The 24497-nt window shown below is 36.3% G+C and overlaps 1 protein-coding gene across 1 annotated transcript in view; it reads right to left on the reverse strand.

The window, feature by feature from the left end:
• LOC145684069 (uncharacterized) overlaps positions 1 to 24497 on the reverse strand; it is a 56507-nt gene that overhangs the window by 30764 nt on the left and 1246 nt on the right. Inside the window, exon 2 of the mRNA XM_081755922.1 lies at positions 4543 to 4767. Coding sequence (XP_081612048.1) covers positions 4543 to 4767 — 225 coding nt within the window. The remainder of the gene's footprint in view (positions 1 to 4542; positions 4768 to 24497) is intronic.

Below are 24497 nucleotides of genomic sequence, written 5' to 3' on the forward strand. Positions count from 1 at the left end.
GATTTTTCATCCATGCGACAGAAACGTACTTTGCTTGCGATTTGGTAGCGTCTAAATCCAACCACAGACATTTTGGCGGTGAATTTTGACGTTTTATAGAACACAATTTTCCAATCTGTACTTACATTTGCACAGTTAAAAAAAAATCGTGACCCAAAAGCTAAATTTCGTGACTTTTTCGTGACTTTCATGACCGTTTCCTGATTTCGTGACTTTTTCGTGACTTTCGTGACCGATAGACACCCTGTTCACTCTTTCAACATTATTACCTATTTTTGAACTTAAAGGTCTTCCCGCACGAGGTTAATTTCCCACTTGTTCTCGATCTTCTAGAAAGGACTTGTGCCTTGGATACGAAATGATCTCTATAAGCTCTGTAACTTTTCATAAATTAAATAGTGGATTCGCAACGCTTTGTGCAAAATTTGATGGCACAACGTTTCTCAAACTTTTACCGGTCCATTTTCGTAATGCACCTATCGAAATTTGTATACGAAAGCAAAGAAGCATCTCTCGGCTGTTGCTTTCCACAATGTATCTTACCCGTTAACAGCAAAAATTTATTCATGGGCCTGCGGAGCATTTGTGTCTTTAACCACGGTGTCTACTAAAATTCCAAAATGAAATTTCGCGACTTTTTCGTGACCTTTTCTTTACCAAATCATAAAATTTCCTAACATTCTCAAGAGTGAATTCGGGTGCAAATTAGGCCGAATTTTCATGCATGCGATAGAATACTCTGCTTGCGATTCAGTAGCGTCTAAAGCTCATCATAAAGACATTTTTGGTGGTGAATTCTGACATTTTATAGAGCAAATTTTTCCAGTCTGTGCTTATATTTGTACAGATTAAAAAAAAAAAAAAAAAAAATCATGACCCAAAAGCTAAATTTCGTGACTTTTTCTTGACTTTCATAACCGTTTTCTGATTTCGTGACTTTTTCTTGACTTTCATAACCGTTTTCTGATTTTGTGACTTTTTTATGACTTTCATAACCGTTTTCTGATTTCGTGACTTTTTCTTGGCTTTCATAACCGTTTTCTGATTTCGTGACTTTTTCTTGACTTTCATAACCGTTTTCTGATTTCGTGACTTTTTCATGACTTTCGTCACCGATAGACACCCTGCTTTAACGGAATAAAATTGTTAAAATGTAGCGCAGTGTTAAGAAAAAGTTCACTCATGACGCAATACCTTACTTCTAATTATAAGAATTTCAACGCTTTTTGCACGTCTACTAGCTTCAACTATAAGCTATCTGATAACATTAGACTTCAAGGTATATACAATTACAGGTAGCCCCAGTTCGCGTTCAGCGTTCTGATTGGCTCACTGTCCGTGACCTCATGGGGAAGTATGGGTGAAGACTTCCTGTCTGCCTGATTGTTACAGTTCACGCTTTATTCGCAAAACTGCATTTGGAACAACAAAATTAATATGAATTTCCTTGGCTTCTCAAATACTAAGAATGAAAATTATTTCGCTAACAGCTTAACTGTACCGTTGTTTGCTGTAGTGCTACTTTGGTAAGGATCCCCAAGCACACGGTATAATTCAAAATTTCCAAAATTAAACATTAATTGCTTGTAAGTCTACCAAATAAAACATACTATGAACAATCAGAACGTCGGAATAGTTTGACAATATTATTTAATATTTTATCCCCGTGTTTTATCCAACCAAACTTCTGTTTTATAGTAATTAATGCATTTGGTCCAAGCAGACAACACAGAACAGTTGGTACTTTTAGCTTTAAAACTTATTTTTAGCCTACAAAATACAAACATGTTAGTTTCACCAAAAAGCATACAAGAAAAACTGAACTCAAGATTTTTTAACTTGAAAAAAACGTAAAGTATTAGTTTCAAATATAGTACACTGATATCTTCTGTAGATTATTTTGAAAATTACCACGATAATTAACTTGGTTGGCACAATATATTTTACACATGCTGCACAAGCAAAAAAGGAAGTATTACAAAAAACACGCGTAGTTAGATTAACACTTTCGTTTAAGCGGAGGCATAAGCATGGGCGTTGGATCTAAATGACAAACTGTTAGTAAATCTTAGCTTTTCACGTAATACTGACTGTTAACTGAAAATCGAATGCCTTATCCCATCTCCGATTATGACAACACTGCTGCCCTTACAGATACAAGGCTATGTGGCTGACTATTAAGCAGTTCAGTTACCAGAATGCCAGCTTAATTAAACATTGCACAAGTTCATGGGAACAACAAGAATTGTAGTACTCCAACCTTGATAAACGGTTCAACTTACAGCGCCATCTCTCTGGAAGAGAACTGCACTCTTGGATATTGTATATGCAAACCAAGGCGTGACATTTCCCAAGACTCTCATCTTAGAATGTTCACACTCGGAAGCTCTTTTTAATAAAATTTATATAGCCGGACGGGCACACACTTTTATTTCTACCGGACTCACAGACAGGGTAATCTCAAGGAGTTTTGATAAACCAAAATTCTTAATAAGTTATTCTATTGACTCATTCCTTTATTATTATTATTATTATTATTATTATTATTATTATTATTATTATTATTATGTTGTCTGGACTAAACGTACTCATGGATTTTGGAACACACATTGTCGTCTTCATCTGTAGATCTGATACCTTTTCATGTAACACTTCTAACAATACCGGGACTGCAGTAGCTCAGTGGCAGAGCGCTCACCTCTGGTGCATAGGGTTCTGGGTTCGATCCCAGCTCGTACCAAGTGAACTTTGTGGTGGACAAACACCGTGTGCGCATGTTTTCTTGGGGTTCTCCCCTTTCCGGCTACTTTCCTCATTCCACCATTTTATTCATTTCTCATCATCACCATCTACTTTAGCCTCGCCGACATAAAGTGAGACGTAAAACTTAAAGCATTCATTTCATTTCATTTTTTACTTCTAACGATGTCATGTTACACTTTCGTGTGCGCAAAACTAAGTAATAATGAGGTTAGAAAGCTTGACAACGTAAATTCTTGAGCTTGAATTACTCTTATCAAAATCCGATTACTATTAAAATTTAACATGGAAGAAAAGTTCTTTACATGATAATCTGTATAATGTATCGTGAAAGAAATCTTTCAGTTTTACGTTCCTCCGTATAATGCCCTGCAGACTAAAGAACATAGATGATTAATGAAAGAGAATGGATATGGAAGGGAGTGATGAAACGAGGATACAGGAAGAAACCAGAGAACCCCGAAACACATCCCCCCCCCCCCGGAATCTTGTTTTATCCCACATTCTTAGTTCGTCAACCCCTTTCATACTCATTCTCTTTCATTAACCATCTGTCTCCTTTAGTCTGCAGTGTAAATACATGGGCGTAAAACTGAAAGATACTTAGGCACTCATTAATACGAAATTACTCTTATTATCGCTTTAGAAAAGATCTCTATAGGATAGTGACGTGGCACCGCAACGCTCTCGCCTTTGGTGCAAGCGGTCCCGGGTTCGATTTACAGTAAGGACACTCGGTCGGAAAGATGCAAACACCTTTTCAAGCCAGCCACCCCAAATGAGGTTTTTTCTGGGTTTCCCCTCCTTCACATTAGGCGAATTCCGGGATGGTATCTAACATAAAGGTTCCAGACTGCATCCTTCCTTCTCCCATTTTTCCGGGTAGTGTGATTGCCGAAGGACGTCATCCCTCATACGAGGCAGGCTAAAATGGACATATATATATGACTAAACACCAGTAATACAGGGTGTCCAGGACGAAAGGCACTAATTTGAAATGACTAATACAACATGTATTCCATGAGTTCCGTGAGTGGCACGGAGGATGTCTAATCGATACTCGATTTCTTTCCAGGTACCTTTTAGTATCGATGACGTAACTATCTCAGCTGCAGTTTTAATCCTTTCACAAAGCTTTTTCAGAGTTGTCACTTTGCTAGAGTACAACCTGTCCTTAATATACCCCCCCCCCCCGCCCAGGAAGAAACCCAGGGGAGTAATGTTAGGCGACTGGGGTGGCCATAAGATTGAGACAGTTACGCCACAGATTCTAAAGGGTATCTGGAAAGAATCGATTAGACATCCTCAGTGCCACTCACGGGGCTCATGCAGAAATAGTGTGATTCCACAAACAAAACTTTGTGTATTCACTGCTGTATGGATTTATCGAATACATGTTGTATTACAGTCATTTTAAATTAGATTGTTTCGTCTCGGACACCCTATACAGTTCCTAATTTCTAAAAGACACAGATGAAGATACGTAATTACCGAAACATTTAACTGCATTTAATTCGAGATGCAGTAAGAAATAGTAAGTAAAAAACTTATTTTCACGTTATTATTGTATAAGGATTAGGAATGATACGGAGGGTGACGGCATGAGTAGCTAGTACTATTAGCCAGTTAAAAAATACGCGTATCTGTCCATGTGCCATGTCTACATTGCATCCTGCATAAGAACAAAGCAAGGAAATTCTTCATGTTTGAACGCCTTACGTACTTCAAGGCAGGCTACAATGATAACCGAACGACTGTATAAATGAAGCACAACTGACTCACCTTCCTTTTGTCTTCTCCGTCCTGAAAGTCTGGTGTCTCTAGTCGAAACTCAATACCATCCACCATATCCTCTGTCTCCTCAGATTCGTTTTCATCTTCCCCGAGTGTAATCTTCGTAAGTACCTCCTGCATTTCTAACGCCCTGAGAGCAAATTGGTGAAAAGTTTCCAACTGGTCACAGCATTTTGTGCATAAGATTTTTGGCAGCACATCATCTACCGCTACCTGAAACAAAACACAGAGATTTGTATCTGTAAGCAAAACCTCCCTTTATATATATATCGACAAATTCAGCACGATACCAATTTAGTAACTGATACTGTAGGGTTACGTAGTACATACGTGCAGAACATCTACCTTCGTTCCACGAAATTATCTTCTCTTCAATATATAATTTCGGTCAACGCTGTACCCTTTATCGAATTCCCATTTGAATGTTCACTGGAAGTTGTTTACCTCATTTTATATATTAAATATAATGTCACGTAAAATAAAAAGTAAGATTACAGAGTACTGAAAAAACAAACTATAATTACGTTACTATTTGCACTTCTTGACGAGCATTTCCTTTGATGTGTTGTCCTCTTTATACACTTGAAGGAACTGTGCCAGTTTTTTCTAACGAATTCTTGAATATTTATAGGTCTACTTGCAATCCAGGAAAACTATCACCTCGACTTGAACCTTTTAAGGATTAAGTTTCATATAGTAAATTTTTTCCCCATTACAACGCGTGAAAACAATTGTTTACATGAAAAACTAACTACATGTAAAATATATACACGTTACTCACAAAATCTTCTGTTTAAATTGTCGCTTTAAATAATTCTTCCACACTGCTTCATTTCAAATATTCAAACTGAACCAAGATACCAGTAATTATAGTGTTTTCAGAATATTCTGGGGTCTCACTTTTTATTTTACAGGAAAATATATCAAATACATAAAACGATGTGCAGGTAAACAGGATTTACAGAAGTCAGACGGGATGCCGATGAAGGTCAGAGCGTTCATCGAAATTACTGAAAAGAAGAATACTACATTGTACAAAGATAGGTTTACTGTACTTACGATGTCGATTTGTTAATCTTGTAACACGAATATTTATTCGCAGGATATTTAACATAGTTTAATCATTAATAAATAAAGGAAGTCATGATTCTTTGAAGATCTTTAGTAAATATATTCCGTAAGTACTTCATAAAGATCTTTAGTAAGATCGTCATAAAAGAAATGTCATAGTTGACTTGAGTAGAAAGAAGAAATTTACATAAAATTACACTCTTGTACAAAGTACTTACTACGATAGAATCATCATATCTAGCACGCAGGTTCTTATATTTATCGGATTTTCACAATAAGAGTGCAAGACCACAAGATAATTTCTTGTTCTCCGTAATTCATAATTCGGGTTCACTCCAAATCCTTCACTGTAAGTACTACATGCCTTTAGAACAGTTTACTTCAATTAATACATAATGTTTCAACAGTTGCCAAATATATTAAATCTGTGAATTTCCTTCTCTTCAGCAAGGATAACTAGATAATAGTGGCCAATGAGGTATCTTTGCCGTACCAGATTATTGATTACCTATGAATGAACACACACCTAATTAGTAACCCTTGTTAATTTCTACAGCTTATATATTTCTAGTATCGCTAATATAACTAACCAACCAACTCTGTGGCCTATGAAACCCGGAGGTTCAATGCCGCGTTCACGAAAGTTCTCCATTGACTTTTATCCTTAGCCAACTGGATCCAGTTTCTATTTCGTATTTCCGTGATATCCATCTTAATATTGTCCTCCTATCTGCGCCTAGGTCTTCCTGATGGTCATTTTCCGATTGGACTTTCAGTTAATACTTTAAAAATGTTCCTACTTTCTTCCATTCTGACTACATGACTTGCCCACTTCAGTCTCCTAAGATTTGATGACCCTAACAAATGTTTGGTAAACGTTATAAATTATGTAGTTCCTCGTTATAAAGTTTCCGCCATTCCCGTTCCTCTTGGGTCCGAATATTAGTCTCAGGATCTTGTTCTTAAATATTTTCAATCTACGTTCTTCCCTCAGAGTAGGCGGCCATGTTCCGCAACCATACAGAACAACAGGCATGATTAACTTCTAGTACCGCTATATACAATATTTAATTCATGTCTATGTTATTTCTATTGTGAATTGTATTCTTCCTACATAGACGTCTTTTTTTCCTTCTCTTGTATTTTATTCCATTTCATGTTTGGTTGTATTTAACTATTTCCATTACTTGAGAAGCATTCATTTTTATGTGGTTAAAATATATTTCTTTTATAGTTATTTATATTTTTTGTGTATTAATGCTTTAAAATACAATGTATACACGTGGTTAAGTGTTCGGAGCTGGCTGCAGAGCCTTCACTTCGCCACGTAAAAGAAGTCAGAAATAAATAAATAAATAAATAAATAAAGAAATAAATAAATATAGCCTCTGTTGTTTGTGTCATGGCTACATAAGACATGAACTTACAGGTTAATGTGGATCTTGAATCACATATAACCCCACCAGCAACCTAAGTCGGATTTATCGTCAAAGGTGAAGACCGACCAACTATGATGTCAGAGAAGATGAGTGATTTTTACAGCTGTTTTTTACCCAACCAGTACATCGTGAAATTTTACAATTTGGAAAGCACGAAGCATTTAATAATTAGTTATAATCAATTTCAAGACAGAGTGTGCCTCCAGTGGCAGCAACAATGCTCAGTACTACATAGAATCATTACTGTATATAAACTTATAGGCTTTCAGTTATAATTTATATTATTACTAAATATCCGTTCTTCGCACGGGAAGAATAAGTTTCATTTTGGACATAAAGGGCAATGGCGGTTGAGTTTGGATTTAAAAGGCATCGGAAATGTTACTGTTCGTCTCAGCGACCCCGAAAACCATGGATTCGGCACGAATATCGGTCATTTTCGATCATTTTTACATATCTACCCTACCCCAAGTTGCGGGGCTGAATTAGGTTTTAAATGGGATTGAAAATGTTACTGTTCGTCTCAGCGACCCCGAAAACTATGGATTCGGCACTAATATCGATCATTTTCGATCATTTTTAAATATCTCCCTCTTCCCCTTAGTTGCACCATCAAAGTGAAATGATAAATACCATCCTAGGCCCGAACCTTATCTATATTAAAAATTTGATCGAGATCAGTTGGGTGGTTCGAGAGGTACAAAGTCACATAGTGACATTCAATTTTATATATTTGATTAATAATAAAAAAAAATTAAATAAAAAAGAACGGTGTTGTGAGCGTTCAGTACACTGTGTCTTCAGTTTAAAAATGTCTTGCATAAAGTGTAAAAAATGTAAAGCGTCTTCAGATGCTTGGGAATCACTACTTTAAGGGAATGTGAAGAGTACGACTTCGGAGGAATTCACTTGTGTGGCACTACCTACATGTGCGACGGATTTTCTTTCAATTTTGGATTTAAGTTCAGTTCCTATTTTCCTACTTTTCCAGTTTTTATTTCCGTATTTCTTCTTTTCCAATATTTCCTAGTAATTTCTCCACTCTACTCAGTTAATTTTCTCCACTCTTTTACACATACATATCAAAACCTAAAGTCGCTTTTCATTGCTACTTCCATCGACATTTAGTCTATCAGATGGTATGCTCACAATCAGAAATACTACCAACTATTTTCCTTATTTCAAACTTTGATTCCTGAAAAAATCTTTGCGCTTTCATGCTTTTGGTTCTTGTTTCGAGCCTTGTAAACATGAAATTAAATATTTAAAGAGTTGAGTTGATTTTGAGTTTAACGTCCCGTTCAGCAGCAAGGCTTTATGAGACGTGGACCTACTGATTAACGTGGAATCCGAACCACATGAGCTCCCGCCGGGAATCGAAACCGGGTCTCCCACGCTAAAGGCGCGTACGCTAACCGCTTAGCCACGAAGGAGCTCTAAATATTTAAAGAATACGTCCCACGGTTATACAGGCTAGGCTAAAGGAGACGGCGATGATGAGAAATGAATGAAATGATGGAATAAATAAAGTGGGACTAAACGCGAGAATTCCGAGAAAACCCACGCACATAGTATTTGTCCTCCACAAAGCTCACTTAGCGCGAGCTGGAATCGAACCAAGGACTCTATGCACCAGAGGTGAACGCTCTACCACTGAGCCACCACGGTCCTCCCTGTAAAAATGAAAATAAAACGAAAGTTTTCGGTTTAACATCCTACAATTATGCCTTTTCGATTAAGAGCGACGATTTAGAGCCTTGCAAATGGAGGATAATAAAAGAAAGAAAAATATATAAATATGAAGGAAATACAAAGGAACGGACTCACTGGGGAAACGTGGTGCAGAAACGCCTTGTTCTATGTACTGCTGGGTTTCATTTGTTAAATCAGGGTGTCTACTAAACTTCCAAAATGGAATTTCGTGACTTTTTCGTGACCTTTTCTTTACCAAATCATAAATTTTTTTAACATTTTGAAGAGCGGATTTGGTTGCGAATTAGGCCGAATTTTCATCCATGCGATAGAAACGTACTTTGCTTGCGATTTGGTAGCGTCTAAACCCGACCATAGACATTTTTGGTGGTGAATTTTGACGTTTTATAGAACAAAATTTTCCAATCTGTACTTACATTTGTACCGTTTAAAAAAAATCGTGACCCAAAAGCTAAATTTCGTGACTTTTTCGTGACTTTCATGACCGTTTTCTGATTTCGTGACTTTTGTGACCGATAGACACCCTGTAAATGACAGTGTGGTTCATTGTGAAATGGCAAGTACTTTTTTAAAAAAATGCAAACCTGCTTTTGTACCTTTGGGTTTCATCCGTTTACTATTTCGATCCTCGCAGAGATCTTGTTTGCCAATTGTTTTTGCTGAATCGCTGAAGAACTATTTGCATCATATCATTCAATATTTGACTTTTCAATTGGTAGAATATGGTCGTCAACTGGTGAGCACAGTACTTCGTTTATTTTGTTAAATCATTGTTTTCATTTTGTTATTTATGTTAAAGTATTGGTCACTATATAGAAATAAAAAAAGAAAAAAAAAGTCTTTGGATTTCATTTTTGGTTCCACCCAAAATCGTTGTTTATATTATTGCGCTGTGTGTGTTTCAAATGCTTACAGTTAATTTTTTGCATTCCTAGGATGTTATTCGACACATTTTTAAAATTTTTCGTAGTGATACCTATACAACCCTCATGGAAACTTTATTTTATCTCTAGATGCCTGAATTTTTATTCGGATCCATGTAACACCTCTTAAATTAGGGAATATTTCTGACTGAAGTTCTTGGGAGTTTGAACGCTACGTGTAAACCGTACTTTGAAAAAAAAAAAAAAAAAAAATCATATGCTGCGAAGTCGTTAATCTGGATATTGTTAACCTTGGAATACACAGGGGGAGCACCCCAGACGTTATACTCATCGCCATCATGGCTCTGTTCTCAGGCACGTTGGTTGGTGCTTCCGTGTATTCTCATTTTGGAGCATGACATTCACTGTGGTGGGTGTGAAGCAAATTGTCTCGTTTTAGAAGAGAATATATTCAAGGGGTGGGGTTCTCCAGCACCTCCCCTGTGTATTTACGTATGTGAAATTCAATTTTTGACGAAATTCGTTTTAGATACTTTGAGTGCATATTTGTTTAATTGCATGATGACGAAAGTGTGTGCAGGTTCAAGGAAGTTTACAGACTTCGTACTGAACATATTAGAAGAAGATTATGATTCTGAAGGTAAGTTTAGTGAGTCCGATGACAATATTGAAGTATAATCGGAAGTCGATGAAATTAGTGGAAGTGATACGAGTGTCACAGAGGGTAACATTGAAAATGATCCAGCTATAAGGGGAGCCTCTATATTAGGAAGAAACGGTCATAAATGGATTCTCAACCATCCGTTCGGAGTTTCTAAAAAAAAGAAACTGAGGTTGCAGTTAGCTAGACGCTACAAGCTGGAGCGCTTCGAGAAGAATCTTCCGACTAATTTGTCTATTGGTATCAAAAATATCCTTGGAATTCAAAAAGAACGGTCACCAGTAATTGATTCAACATCTAGTCTTCCAAAGCAAGCACGATGTCAAATGTGCCCTAGGAATAAGGACAGAAAAACTAATTCTTTTTGTTTCAGATGCAAAGAGGCTGTTTCTGCTGAGCACAGAAAGGAAGTCTGCATTTCGTGCAGTAAGGAATAGCTGTGTCTGTTCAAAAATACATACCAACTCCTATTGTGTATTCTTGTAACTGATAAAGTAAAATAAATATACGTATTTAAGTTCGTGTATTATAATTTTAGTAGCGTTTAATTATATGGGGTGCGCTGGCACCCCACCTGTGTATTCACGTAAGCTTTTTTTGTTTGTGTATTTCAGGGTTAATTGACTCATACTCTACATGCCCCAGAGTGTATCACTATAGTCTCGGTTTCAAATCTATGAGATCCTAAATTCTCTTCTACCCTATCATACTAATTTCATAATGTCGATAAATAGGATATCTATTCCGACAACAAACCCCCTAACAATTTCAACGAAGAAATCCCTATAGCTTGAGAAGAGAGAAAAAAAAAAACTCGATATAGGCCCATATTCATATATTCATTTTTTTTTTTTTTCATGTTTTCGGTAGCCTATAGCTCCGAAAGGAAGCATTTGTTCACTCACCCTGGTTGGTCTATACTTTTTGCCTTTTCTTGGTATCAAGAATCACCTCCCAAATGTTGTCGGTGTTGTTTTGAAACACCCTGTATATCCAATATCCAATTTAATAAATCAGTATAATAGAGTAACACTTGACAAAAGCTGAAACCAAGACTACATATAATCTTCAGACTGACGACTGCATTGCACTTTTTTTTTCATGCGTTTATATGTTGTATTTTTTTTTTTTTTTAATCCAACTTCTTTAATCACACGGAATTATCACACTTATTCCATCATCTTAAATCACATGAAGTTTTGTTGGAGCGAAGTAAGTTATAAGTGTGATATCGCATCATGAATCATAAAGAACTGATTTCTCGAGTGTACGCCTTTTATGATACTCGCATTAATAAAGGAAAAAAAGTTTATCGCCGATTATTTTAAACACGAAAATGTGCCTAAAACAGCTATCTATCGCCATATTTGTCGTTGGAAATATCACCCAATCGGAAATCAGGATCAGGTCGGAATGCAGCTGAACTGAATAAAGCTATCATTCGTCGCTTGGAGCAATAAGTCAAAATAAATCTGAAAAACCAACGAGAATATTAGCCAAAGAATTCAAATGTGCCCAGAGCTCCCTCGTGGCTTAGCGGTTGGCGTACGCGCCTTTGGCGTGGGAGATCCGGGTTCGATTCCCGGCAGGAGCTCATGTGGTTCGGATTCCACGTTAATCAGTAGGTCCACGTCTCATATAGCCTCGCTGCTGAAAGAAGGGACGCTAAACTAAAATCAAATCAACTCAACTCAAATGTAGCCAGTCTTATATAGTAAAAACTCTTAAGAACAAATGTCAAATGCAAAAGAGAAAAATAAAGCTCCGGAGAGAGGTGAGAAGCAGCAACAACTACTTCGACTAAGATGCAGACATTTGATGGAAAAATTTCATGGAAAGCAATTTATTCCCGATGACGAAAGTTATTTTACTTTCAAGCATTTGAATAAAAATGCAAACGTAGGATTTTAACGACTGATCATAGCACGGCCCTGAACATGTTACATGTAAAAAGAAAAGCAAATTTGAGGGGGGAAAATGGGAATCCTGCTGGGATTTCACAACCGTTTTTCCAACCTTCGCGAACGGCAATCAGTCAAGAAGTGTACCTAAATGATTGCATTAAGAAACGACTTATTCCGTTTATCAAAAAGTAACCATTCCGATGATAATTATGTATTTTGGTTAGATTTTGCCTCACATCACTATGTGAAATCAGTGGTATCATTTCTAACCGATGAACATATAACTTTTGTTGTTAAGCAAGATAATCTACCTTGTGCTCCAGAGCTGCGGCCAATTGAACAATTGTGGTCAATTCTTAAAAGGCGTGTGTACTAGAACGGGTGGGAAGCCCCCCCCCCCCAAAAAAAAACAGAATACATTATTGTTTGAAAAATATAGACTTGGATCTCATACAGCGGATGGCAGACAGACAATGTACCTAAAAAAGTAGATCACGTTCGACGTACCGGAAGAATTAATTAATCTATGTTATTTCTTTGTACGAGAAACTGTAATAAAATTAACATTTCAGAAAAGTTTTTTTTTTGTCTTTTTTTTTTTTTTTTTTTCATTTTTATACTGAATCATAATTATTTAGTGCCAAATTTTAGGAATCACCCGTTATGTTGCAAAATAACCTTATGTGCTGTTGGTTGTATGGAATAATACATACACATTTCACTGCAGGCTTTGTAACCAAATTTCTGATCACCTCTCGTCCCTCCTTTGCGGTAGGAAGCAGTCCAATTTTTATGAATGACCATTTCTTCTTAATTTCTTCCTTCATTGGTTCTTCTGCCATCTTATCTACTGTCGTTCTGACGGAACTTTCTTAAATTTCTTTGTTCTTTAGCTTGCTTGTGTCAAATCTTATCATTTTTTTTCCTTCCTTCTTCCTTTCTTAAATTTTAACTCGCTCTTCATCATGACTAAGTTGTGGTCATTGTCCACATCCGCTTCTGGGTATCTTTCACAGTTCTTAATTTGGTTTCTGAACCTCTCCTTAACGAGAATATAATCTATTTGCTACCTCTGTAAATCTGGCATTTTCCATGTATAAATTTTCATATTATGTTTCTTGAACAAATTATTTGCTACTACTTGTTTGTTGTTCCTGCAAAATTCAATCAGTCTTTCTTCTCTTTTGTTGTGCTTTCCTAGTCCATATTCTCCTACTGCCTTCCCTCTTGCGTCGCCTTCTATGATTACATTCCAATCTCCTACTAGAATAAGATTTTCTTTTCTTTTTACGTCTTTCATGACATTTCCAATAGCTTCATAAACTTGCTCTACTTCATCATCGTACGCTGTTGTTGACCCATATGCTAGGATAATGGTTATATCCCTTGGTTTCGTAGCTGTTTTTTCTGTTATTATTCTGTAGTTTACTATGTTATAACTCCTTACCCATCGCCCTATTTATTCATTTATTTATTTAAGAATACAACAGGCTCTTAAGACCCAATTACAGTATTCTGTATAGCATTCTAAAGTGGTTCAACAGTTCAGCTCGCAAATCATTTACAGACATACTACACATATCTAAACTTTTATTTTACCTTGCTGTACTTGTTATAAGAAGCACATATTCGCTACATATGAGATTCCATTAGTACATTTGTCCTAGCTTTCTGTCAGAATAAGAAATCCGTGTTTGCTAGCCTCGTTCTTAAGGTAGGAACCTGAAGCTTAATCTTATTCGTTAGTTCCAAACAATCTACCTCATTGTTAATGATTTTGAATAAAAATAATACATCAAGAATGTTTTTCCTTTGCTCAATGGTTTCAAAATGAAAATTTGCTACAAGGGTAGCAGCTGAATCAAATTTAAGATAGTGACCTGTCTGTTTGTAAGTGAGATCTTAAGAACTTAGTCTGTATCGTCTCTATCTGTTTTGTGTAGGTAACATGATTCGGGTTCCATACTTGGCTGGCATATTCTAATTTCGACTGCACAATGTCTTGAACACATGCATCGTGTTTAAGTCTCTAGCTATTCTTACTACCAAGCCTAAGTTTCTGTAAGCTTCATTACTTATATTTCTTACATGAGTTTTAAATGACAAGCAGCTATCATAGGTTACACCCAGATTTTTCTTTGATTCTGTTTTCGTAAATGGAGTTCCTCCTATCATCTTATTCATTACAAATCCAACTCCAGTGACGTTATTTCTATACTCGAGTTGATAATTCTATATTAATCTGACCAGAAATTATCTTGTTCCTTCCATTTAACTCCACTGATCCCCATTATATCCACGTTCTGTCGCAGAATCTCTGTTTCTTCATATTTTCTAGCTTATCTGATATGTTTGGGCTCCTGACGTTCCATTCTCCAATTTGTATTGCCTGTCCGTAACTAAGCAACTTCTTGCTTCATCCCTACCCTATCAAAATTCGTAGAGCTGACTGCTTCTGCAATATGAGATTCTGAGTTTATTGCTCTACCCATTTGGGGTAATTTAGTTTCAAAAAAATCTCCCATTCTCATGCTGCGTGTTCTTGGGAAAGATACAGTGATGGTTTTCCATTGCTTTTCATTGGTTAGGAATCCAAATTTTTGCCGATACTCTGCTAGTTTACGCCACTGATTACGCCTACAACAGGTAAATCTAGACCTTTCCTGTGAGGACCGCTCTACACGTCAAAGTATCGGTACCCAAGACTTGCCCCTAAGAGGGATGTGTAATGTCCTAACACACCGTAGCATCGAACTTACAAAAAAGTTGAAGCGGGTAAATTTGAACACCAACCTACACAGCGTGGGAATCCGATATAAATCACGACCACGCTGAGAAGTGACTTCACCTCACCCTCTCTTCCTACTCTGATTCTATAAGCAACGCCTCACAGTTCGATTTACTATATACTTATTAGAACTTGTTACTACTTATTGTACTATGATAATAATTCAAATGATTAGACACTATTTTAATTCCTTAGGAGCACTATATTTCCAAATAATTGATAACTGTTTCTCAACAATTCCATACACTTCTAACTATATGGCGTCTTTCTGAATTATATTGACACTTATTTATAAACAACTCCTTGGTAACAAGAACTGTTACCATAGCAACCGGATTAAGACGTATAAACAAACATTTACCTCTACTGGCAGCAAAATAAAACATTTATAAATCGTGATTATTCATGACGTTTTTATAATATTTCTTCTTCTAATTCATAGCTATTGCCAGACAAAATAGCGTTCTTGCCCAATATAATAAATAAAATTAAAGTAATAAATACATGTTATTGTTGCAATTCCTTGATGATTATTTTGTTTGATTTACTGTGATATTTTACAATTTATATGTTTGAAATATTTTGATGTGATAAACGTGTTGTATTAGTTTCGAAACTATTCCGTTCGGAATATTCTTCACAAAATTATGTAAAATAATATATTCTCAGTAGTAATGGACACATAAACTGGCTTCAGATTTTTAGGGAAAAAAAAAAAAAAAAAAAAAAAAACGAAACCGAGTTTTCAGTTTTTATCAAAAAATTCGGATTTTCAGAACTGATTTTGGTTTTCTATCGAACCAGGTTGGGTGTTCTTATCAAAAACTTCATGCTTCGGAAAGTTGTTTGGAAATGAGTATTACACAGGGTTGGCAAAAACCATGGTTTTTATTTAAAAAAAAAAAAAAAAAAAAAAAAACAGTTTTTTGGTTTAAACCAGGTTTTTCTGGTTTAAACCAGGTTTTTATGGTTTAAATAATTTGCTCTATATATTCATATCATATATGGACAAAAATAAGTTCGTTTCGCCTTGATGTTATTATGCAACAACCGGGTTATGCTGGAAGGGGCCACATAAGCTTAAAGCGGAATAAAAACCGCTTCTCGAGTTACATCCGAGAGAAATTGTCCTCCATTTGAACTCGGAACCAGGACTAATTGGCCACAAATGCGATACGTCTGCCGACTCACTCACGAAGGAATCCTGATAAAAAAGATACGTTCTACTGATCTTTACATGCTCCTTAATATAACTGTCAAGAGTCATTTTAGAAGGACAAAAAGATAAACAGTTGCACAAGTAAAACCATTACACAGAATTACGTATGAACAATTTCAAAGTACTACGGAGTACAGAAGAACTAATTTAGTTCAAGTTAGTTAACAACGACTTTTATTGGTCCAAATTAAAGAAATACACCGACTTAATCTGCATATCAATAAGAAAAGTGAATAAAGATACGAATTATTTGAGTCCACTTTGGCTCAGACTCATTTATACATAAATAGATACCAAAGATACTTATTTCACTAAATGCCTCTCGTGGGGTCTGTATGACCCCCCCCACACACACACACAAAGTACGGCATTTTCGATGTATTTTATCAATAGTAAACATTGAAACGCAACAATATTTAGAATTTTTCTTCGATTGTAATTACATAACAATAATAACAACTACAAAAAATCACAAAATAAACATTTGTAAACTTATAAAAAAAAGTTGCTTTTGTAGTATAATCTTTTTGAGTAATGAATGGGGAATTTAGGTCTGAATATAATACGAATAATATACGGGAATGAAACGTGATAACCCACAAATGTGTGTTCATCAAGATTTTACAAACACTTACACTTTTATGAACATTTTTTTGTTTTTTTTTTTTGTTTAAACCAGTTGGTTTTTTTTTTTAAAAAAAAACTAGCTGGTTTAAACCAGCCAACCCTGGTATTACATGAATCAATTGCACCGGAAGTCCGATGTTGAAAAGTGTTTTTTGTAGTAGTCTTCTTTTCATCTAATGAACGCAGCGAACTACGAGAATACTGTCATCTCTGATTGCAGTAACAAGTGCTCTTGTGTTTCATTCTGCAATCTCCTGTCTGTTCGTGGAACAGTCATATTAATACCAAACTTGTCTTTTAATTTTCTTCCACATCAGATGAAAAGAACAGTGGTTTCATTCAGAAAATTCTTTTAGGGGCAGTCAGTATTTACACTTGCGGAAGGACTGATCTGTATTACATATACATATTTATAACCTCGGGGGGAAATCCGAACGTTTTGAGGGATAATACTCCGGACACCTTTTAAAAGAAATACTGAATATCAGGTCAGTTTCTAAATGCAGACCAAGACCACTTTATTTCTCAACTTAGTTTTCAGATCACTTTTCGTTAGGAGTCAGGTATGGTGACACGTAACAAAACAATAATACAAATAAAATAAAGAAACTTTATTTCTATTTATAAATGTATATTTAATACCAACTTATATGGGTACAAAAACTATAAACTCGGGTCCGAGCGAACCCTCTCGCAAAAGGCCCAAGTCAAACAAGAACAAGATAAATTTGCAAACAGCAGACAGTGTGGAAAAGACAAGTATCGTGATGCATGTAGTCCGATGTCTTGTAATTAAAAATGCTGATAGTGCCAATACTGTAGCAAATCGTCCGCTTACATTATTAATTACTTACAACACCGGGCAGGTTAAAGGTATCAAGAAATTACGAAATGAAACTTTATTGGTGGGAACGGTCAACGAGAAGAAAACAGTGAAGCTATTTAAATTTACTATTATTGGTCAGTGAGCGTGTCGGTAAGACCCCATCATTTACTAAACATCTCTCGCGGTATAATATCATTATGGGACCTCTTCAATGTCACCGACAAGGGGACTACATCGAAGCTGACTGAACACATGTTGTAGAGGTAGCTTGGATCAAAAGTAAGAAGTCAGGTGAGCTTATTACTACTCAGTCATTAATTCTTACTTTCAGTTTGCCTACACTTCAAAACTATGTGAACACTAAGTCTTATCAACCGTCCCTATATTCTGTCTTCTGCGTTGTTTCAAATGTCAAAAATTCGAGCATACCAGCACGTCGTGTAATCAGTGCTAAATTTTGTGCGTATTGTGGCCAGGGTAATCATGGTGTATCCCTGACCCTGTACAGCGACCAAGCTCTTTTGTGTCAACTGCAAGGGCGAGCACTCTGCTTGCTCTCAGGACTGTCCAGCCTTTTAGCGGGAGAAACGCATCAGAAAGCTAATGGTTGTTGAGAAGATCTCTGCTGCCGATACGAAGCGTCGCTTTAAAAGAAAGCATCCCTTCCTCTCTTCATGTTCCCTTTGCTACTTTTGCAGCTACTTCTTGTAAATCTGTGGCAACCCAAACGTCCGATGTTTCCACCCAAAACTGATCTTGTTTCCGACAATAGTCCAAAAATTTTGACCCCAGTCACATCAACTAGCGAATCCCACAAAACCCTACGTGTTTCTATCAGTGATGGTCTTCGGCGAAAACTAGCTCATAGCCGCCTATGTTTTGTCGTCGGCCTAAAACTTAGCCAAAATATACGCCAGCTCAATGATATGGTTCTTTCCCAAAATGTACACCTGTTCGTAAACCACCTACAGTTTCTTTCAAATTTGATATGGTGGAAGACGAACTAATGGACACTGAGTGGATGGTACTTGGCCTACTTACAAAAAATTCACTTCAAACCTTGACTTTTGGCCCTTTATTGTTTGTTTTACTATTGTTACTGTTAAATATTATCTCTATTGTTACTATTATTAGTATTTATTGTTTTTCTTATGTATTTTCTCTATTGTTATTATTGTCTTTGTTATATATTTGTTATTCTCATATTTATTATTTTATCTTTTTATTTTTTTGTTTACTTCAAGCATTAATTTCTGAAATTTTATTGTTTTCTTTACTATTTACTGTTATTGTTTTATATTTTCTTTATTGTTATATCGGGTGTTCTAAAAATGGTGCCCACGGAACACTATTCTATACGTCAAAATAAAGCTAAAATGTTATACGGTGGAACGCCCTCCGAGACCTCCTTCAGCCGCTATGGGGAATCAAAATCTCACTTTGTAGTAACATCGCATATTAACTTGGAACCATTAGCACTGTTCTACAAATCCATCGAACAGTTCCAACGATTGTTAAGGAAATAAGGGATGCTAGTGTCAACGTCTATTGAATTTAACTGTTATTTGGAAAGAATCGATGTAATTATTTGATGAATTGGTAGATCTAATCTATGGTTCTTTATTTGCGACGTTGCCACATTGTGCGATTCGCGTCTCCAGACGAAGACCCAAACGGTATATTGGTTTATTTTGACTTGACTTGTAGAATATCACTCTGTGATCCTTCGGCGCCATTTCTAGAACATCCGATGTATTTGTTATTGTGATATATTTATTATTTTCTCTTCATTTGGTAGTTTTTTAATTTCTCTTTTGCAGCATTTTTTTTTCCTGTTATGTTTTGATATGTTTCTTTATCGTGATCGTAATGAGGACAAACAGCCTAGATAAAACCTAATTAATCAATCAAACACAGAACATTAAACGACCTTCTACCCGTTCTAATTTCAATTACCGTTAGCAAACTGTGCGCTCTTAATTTTGAAAACTGAAATTTTTAACTCTACGTTTCAAGATTCTCTTCTGTTAAAACCACTTTATGCACATTATTTTGTTTCTCAAAGTAGCTTGTGTTTCAAAACGAAAAGCTCTCCCCCCCCCCCCCCCCAGACATAACAAAGCTCTGGACAGAATGGAGAACTACATTTAATTTATTTTTGTGATGTGGAAAATTTATTTTGTATTTATTATATGTACAATAAAAGAGGGTTTTAAGTTTTGTAGTTACCTACAAGGTGCACACTGAAAGTACGTGTCGTTTTGCATACTTCAAAACTTTGGGTATATTAGTATAATAATACCTGAATTAACTTTAAACTTTAACTGTACAAAATTCAATTTCAAGCTTCCAACTGTTCGTTTTTAATACATTCACCTTGAAATAAAGCCATTTTGATACTGATCTAAAATGGCGGATTTCACCACAGATGTGCCCAAAATGGTTTTGTCTACGTTGAGAAAAGGTACTGATATTTATTGCCAGTAAAAGGAAGGGTGTTTGTGGGGATATTGTAAGTTTCAAAACATAAGAACCTTGTCTCACACCACTACTAAAAGAGCAATCCAACCCTTGTTAGTACGGTAGTTGGTGGTGGATGCCAAATGTCCTATGTCATTACGAAGGAAAAACAAAAAAAGAAAGGAAAACCACTGAGAAATATAGATGTTATTTCTCTTTGTGATAATTAAAATAAAAGAAATCTGATGGAAAGGGAGACGTCTGACAACATGTTTTCATTTTCCTAGATTTATGGCCTGTTCACAAGGGACAGAGCCGTGTGGTTGTCCTTGCATTTACAAGAAACGAGGTTCTCTTGTTTTGAAACCATCTTTACTACCCTTGCGAATTGTACTGTCAGAAACTAGGTGCAAGAGTTCACGGGTGAGAGAGGTCGGGAGTCTCCTGAAGATTTACTGGAGTTCCGAAATCCCGATTTGTGCAACCATCCCACTCTAGTAATGGAGGACAGAAAGCTTACCGTTGAGGGTGTTTGTAACCTCACAGGACACTCTCATTACATCGTGGAAAGAATGTTGACGGACTACTTGAACTTGTCAAGGTCGATTCACATTACCTCTCCCGACAGCTGGATGAAGGGACGATGGTATCCTTCACAAAATAAGAACAATGAAATGGTCCCTCATCCATTCTACTGTGAAAAGCTATCCCCCAGTGATCTCTGTATGTTTTGAAAACTATAAGATTTCTTGTGAGGCAGAAGTTTTCAATCCAGAATTGCCATTTTCCAGTGTTTAAAACATATTTCACAAAAAGATTTCTCATCTCAGACACTTTTGATAATGAGACACATAGATTGCAATGGTGTGTACAAGTCAATGAGAATTGAGCTGAAAACTGACAGAAGTATACAACTCGAAAATTAAAATCGTGAGAGTTGTGAGAAAATAACATGTACTTTTAATACACACACTGTACGATGTCAAACAGCAGAGTGTCGGATGGATCGGTTTAAAATATTTCATTCTTGTTCCATGAACACTCATAGAACCATGTTTGAGTCCTTTGTCATTCGGACAAAAGATTTGCTACTGAATTTCGATAAAGGTAATCTAGATCATAAATGTGATGATAGTGTACATAAATTCAAAGATGAATTTAATTTTAGAACATATGTATATTCTGTAACTTCACAGATTAATATATTTCAATGTCTATCGGATTAGGGTCTTTCAATTTATTGTCCCGACATATATATATATGAACCAGCCAGTAGAACACTGAACCACAAGCTACAGCCAGTTTGCCACAAACTATAGCTGTTTCAAAACACCTACTAAATTCGAGTATACGCAGCACTTTATTCAAATATAACAAAATTAAGGGTATGTCTTATACTCCAAAAGAAAAAATTGATACAGCGAGCTTACTTGGTACAATCCGCGGCAAACGACCTGCAACATGAGCATATACGTTTATTATCAAATGACGAAGTCTTTTGCTCCAAAATAAGTGTGCACGGGAGGAGGCCGAGATTTATCCTGGCGTGATTCATTCCACTTAGACGTTATGTTCATTCCCTGTGCTGTTAGGCGTAGTTTCACAATAAACTTACATCCTCATGTTGCAGGTTTTTTGCCGCGGATTGTACATCTGTGCTTGAAGCAGGAGATATACTATTATTGCAACTTTGCCTGCCATTCAATTAAGCCGAAATTGTTCGTGCGGTTGTTGGTCTTTGAGATGACTTGAAAAATAATTAACTACAATGTTCGTATAGATTAAAAGAACTGGGACATATGTATAAAACAGTGAAACTCACATTTTTTCCTACAAATAGTATATTCATGCCTTCTATGGTCGTATTTAGTTGGCATATCCAGGCTTTCCAATGGTAATGAAAAAAATATAGGAAATTAAGACGAAAAAATATAGGCGGTTTCGTGAAAATGTGACAGAGGGAAATTTCTGTTATCTAATATATAGAAATAAATAAATAAAAAAAAAAAACATGGAAATTCCACCAATTGTTATATGAATATACATTCTACTCTAAATATAACTAAATGGGTAATTATCTCGTTGCAAAATTTTATACATTTTTTTTTTTTTTTTTTTTTTACTGTTTTTGTATGTAGCTCATCAGTACTAAGCAACGACCATAAGGAAAGTGTTAAGAGGATCTGCATCAGAAAATCAGTGTTTGTAAGTATACGTCTTCAAGATGATGATAATTTCATCTCTTGCAAGATCCTATCATTTCCATTTTTTTTTTTTTTAATAATATACATAAGTAGTAAAAATCAACACAAAATTCATTTTAAAAAATCACAAAACAAGTGATACACAGAGCAGGTTTGTTAAGTATCTAAATACACAATTGCACACAGAATTTAGTGCGTCTAAGGAAATATATACAACAGTAAAAGTATCAGTTACTCTCTCATTTTCTTCAGTGCCTGAATATGCTTATCTGCCATCTTCCGTTTTTATTTGTTCTGTTCGTCTGGTCTTGAATTTTCTGTAGTTCATTCATCTTCAAGGATACAAAGGTAATTATCGGTTCGGGACATATCGCAGAAAGAAATGGCTTTCTCCAATACTGACAGAACAAAAGCATAGTTCTCTCGTCGAGCCGTAGACATTCTGAACCACTGAAATACATCCACACAAAAATCTTCAACATCCCACGACAATGATTTTACTCCATCACGAAACGCATTAGAAACTGTGTGCAAAGCACAAGAACCAATATCCAGAAGCTTTGGTAACCGTTCATCTTGGCACCAATCATTTAACATTCGCCGAAGAGAGACGTTTACATTAAGTCCATCACTTTCCAGCACGAGGAACTTGTCATGAAACACAGTTTAGGTGTGTTAATAGCTTTCGCAATAGCTTGAAAATAGATCTGAAGAGGTAGCGTGCCTCAAAAATGCCGGCTAGGCTAAAGGGGGTAGTGATGATAAGAAATGAATAAAATGGTGGAAAGTGGGAGGAAACGGGAAAACTCTGAGAAAACCTACGCACACGGGTGTGTCCACCACAAAGCTCACTTGGCGCGAGCTGGGATCGAACCAAGGACCCCATGCACCAGGTAAAACTCATTTAACACGTTCGCTGCTGAGAACGCCCATCGGCGTCCAGTACTGAATTTGGCATATGCGCCGGACGCCTCTCGGCGCTTGTCCCTGCAGCTGATTCACTTCCCAGGGACAAGCGCCGAGAGGCGTCCGGCGCATATGCCAAATTCAGTACTGGACGCCGATGGGCGTCCTCAGCAGCGAACGTGTTAATATTAAAACGATTCAAACAGCTCTCATAGTACTATTTAGCAGATTACAAACTTAGACTGGGCCCTTGAATGCAGAATAACAAATGAGTCAATCTAACGACGGCAATTATCATAACTTTATATGTAATATGAGAGTATGTTTACCACAAGGGGTCCATAAACATGTTAAAAAAAAATACTGGAGAAATGGATGATGCAAGTACTTAGGCGTAACATAACGTAACCAAATCTAACCTAATATTAATAGAAATAAGCGGAATTTTACCATTTTTTTGAAAATTATGATGGACCCCTACACTAACGTAACGTAATATAATATAACATAACATAACATAACATAACATGAACAGAAATTACAAAAATTGTAACAATTTTTAGAAAATAGAGCTGGACCCCTTCTGATAAACATAGACTGTAAAATGTCTTTTTTGAAATTTTGAGACTTAATAGTTTAAGTCAAAATAACGCTCGGACTGGGGGTCCTCCCAAATGCACTATTGAAGTAAGGCCTGGGAGATATTTGTCACGGAAATGATCCTAATGTCTTCTGGACACTAATTTTCTTGACATTTGCCCACCAATTGAGCACAGGTTTATTATATACCTGCAAGTTTACATGCCATTAAAACTGTTATTTCTGAGAAAAACAGGCACCAACATGTGCTAGGTGTTTACTACAAGCAATACTATTTCTAACTTGTCTGGCTCAGGATAGGGCGAAGAAGTACAATCGTAGGAAGCAGGCGAGAAGTGACGGTTCGTATGCGCGTAAAGGAAGACAAGAGCGAAACACAAACACAAACCTGTGCTAGATAGTGAAGTTAGCTTTGCATTACAACCGCATAATAATGAACCACACTTTTTAACCTTGTTTCCATGTTCTCCATATTACTTGAAGCCTAACCATTATAATACATTCAGTACTCTCTCCTCGAATAGAACACAGAACCGCGTGCACCAAATGCGTGTGTAGTAACAACTACAACAGCGGGGATGGCTTGCCTATCATTCAATTAACCGTGAGATATTGATTCTTTTAATAAGGATGACAAGAAA

The sequence above is a fragment of the Thermobia domestica genome, chromosome 4 (assembly GCF_964235325.1).
Source record: "Thermobia domestica chromosome 4, izTheDome1.hap1.1, whole genome shotgun sequence".
In the NCBI taxonomy this organism is placed as follows: Eukaryota; Metazoa; Arthropoda; class Insecta; order Zygentoma; family Lepismatidae; genus Thermobia; species Thermobia domestica.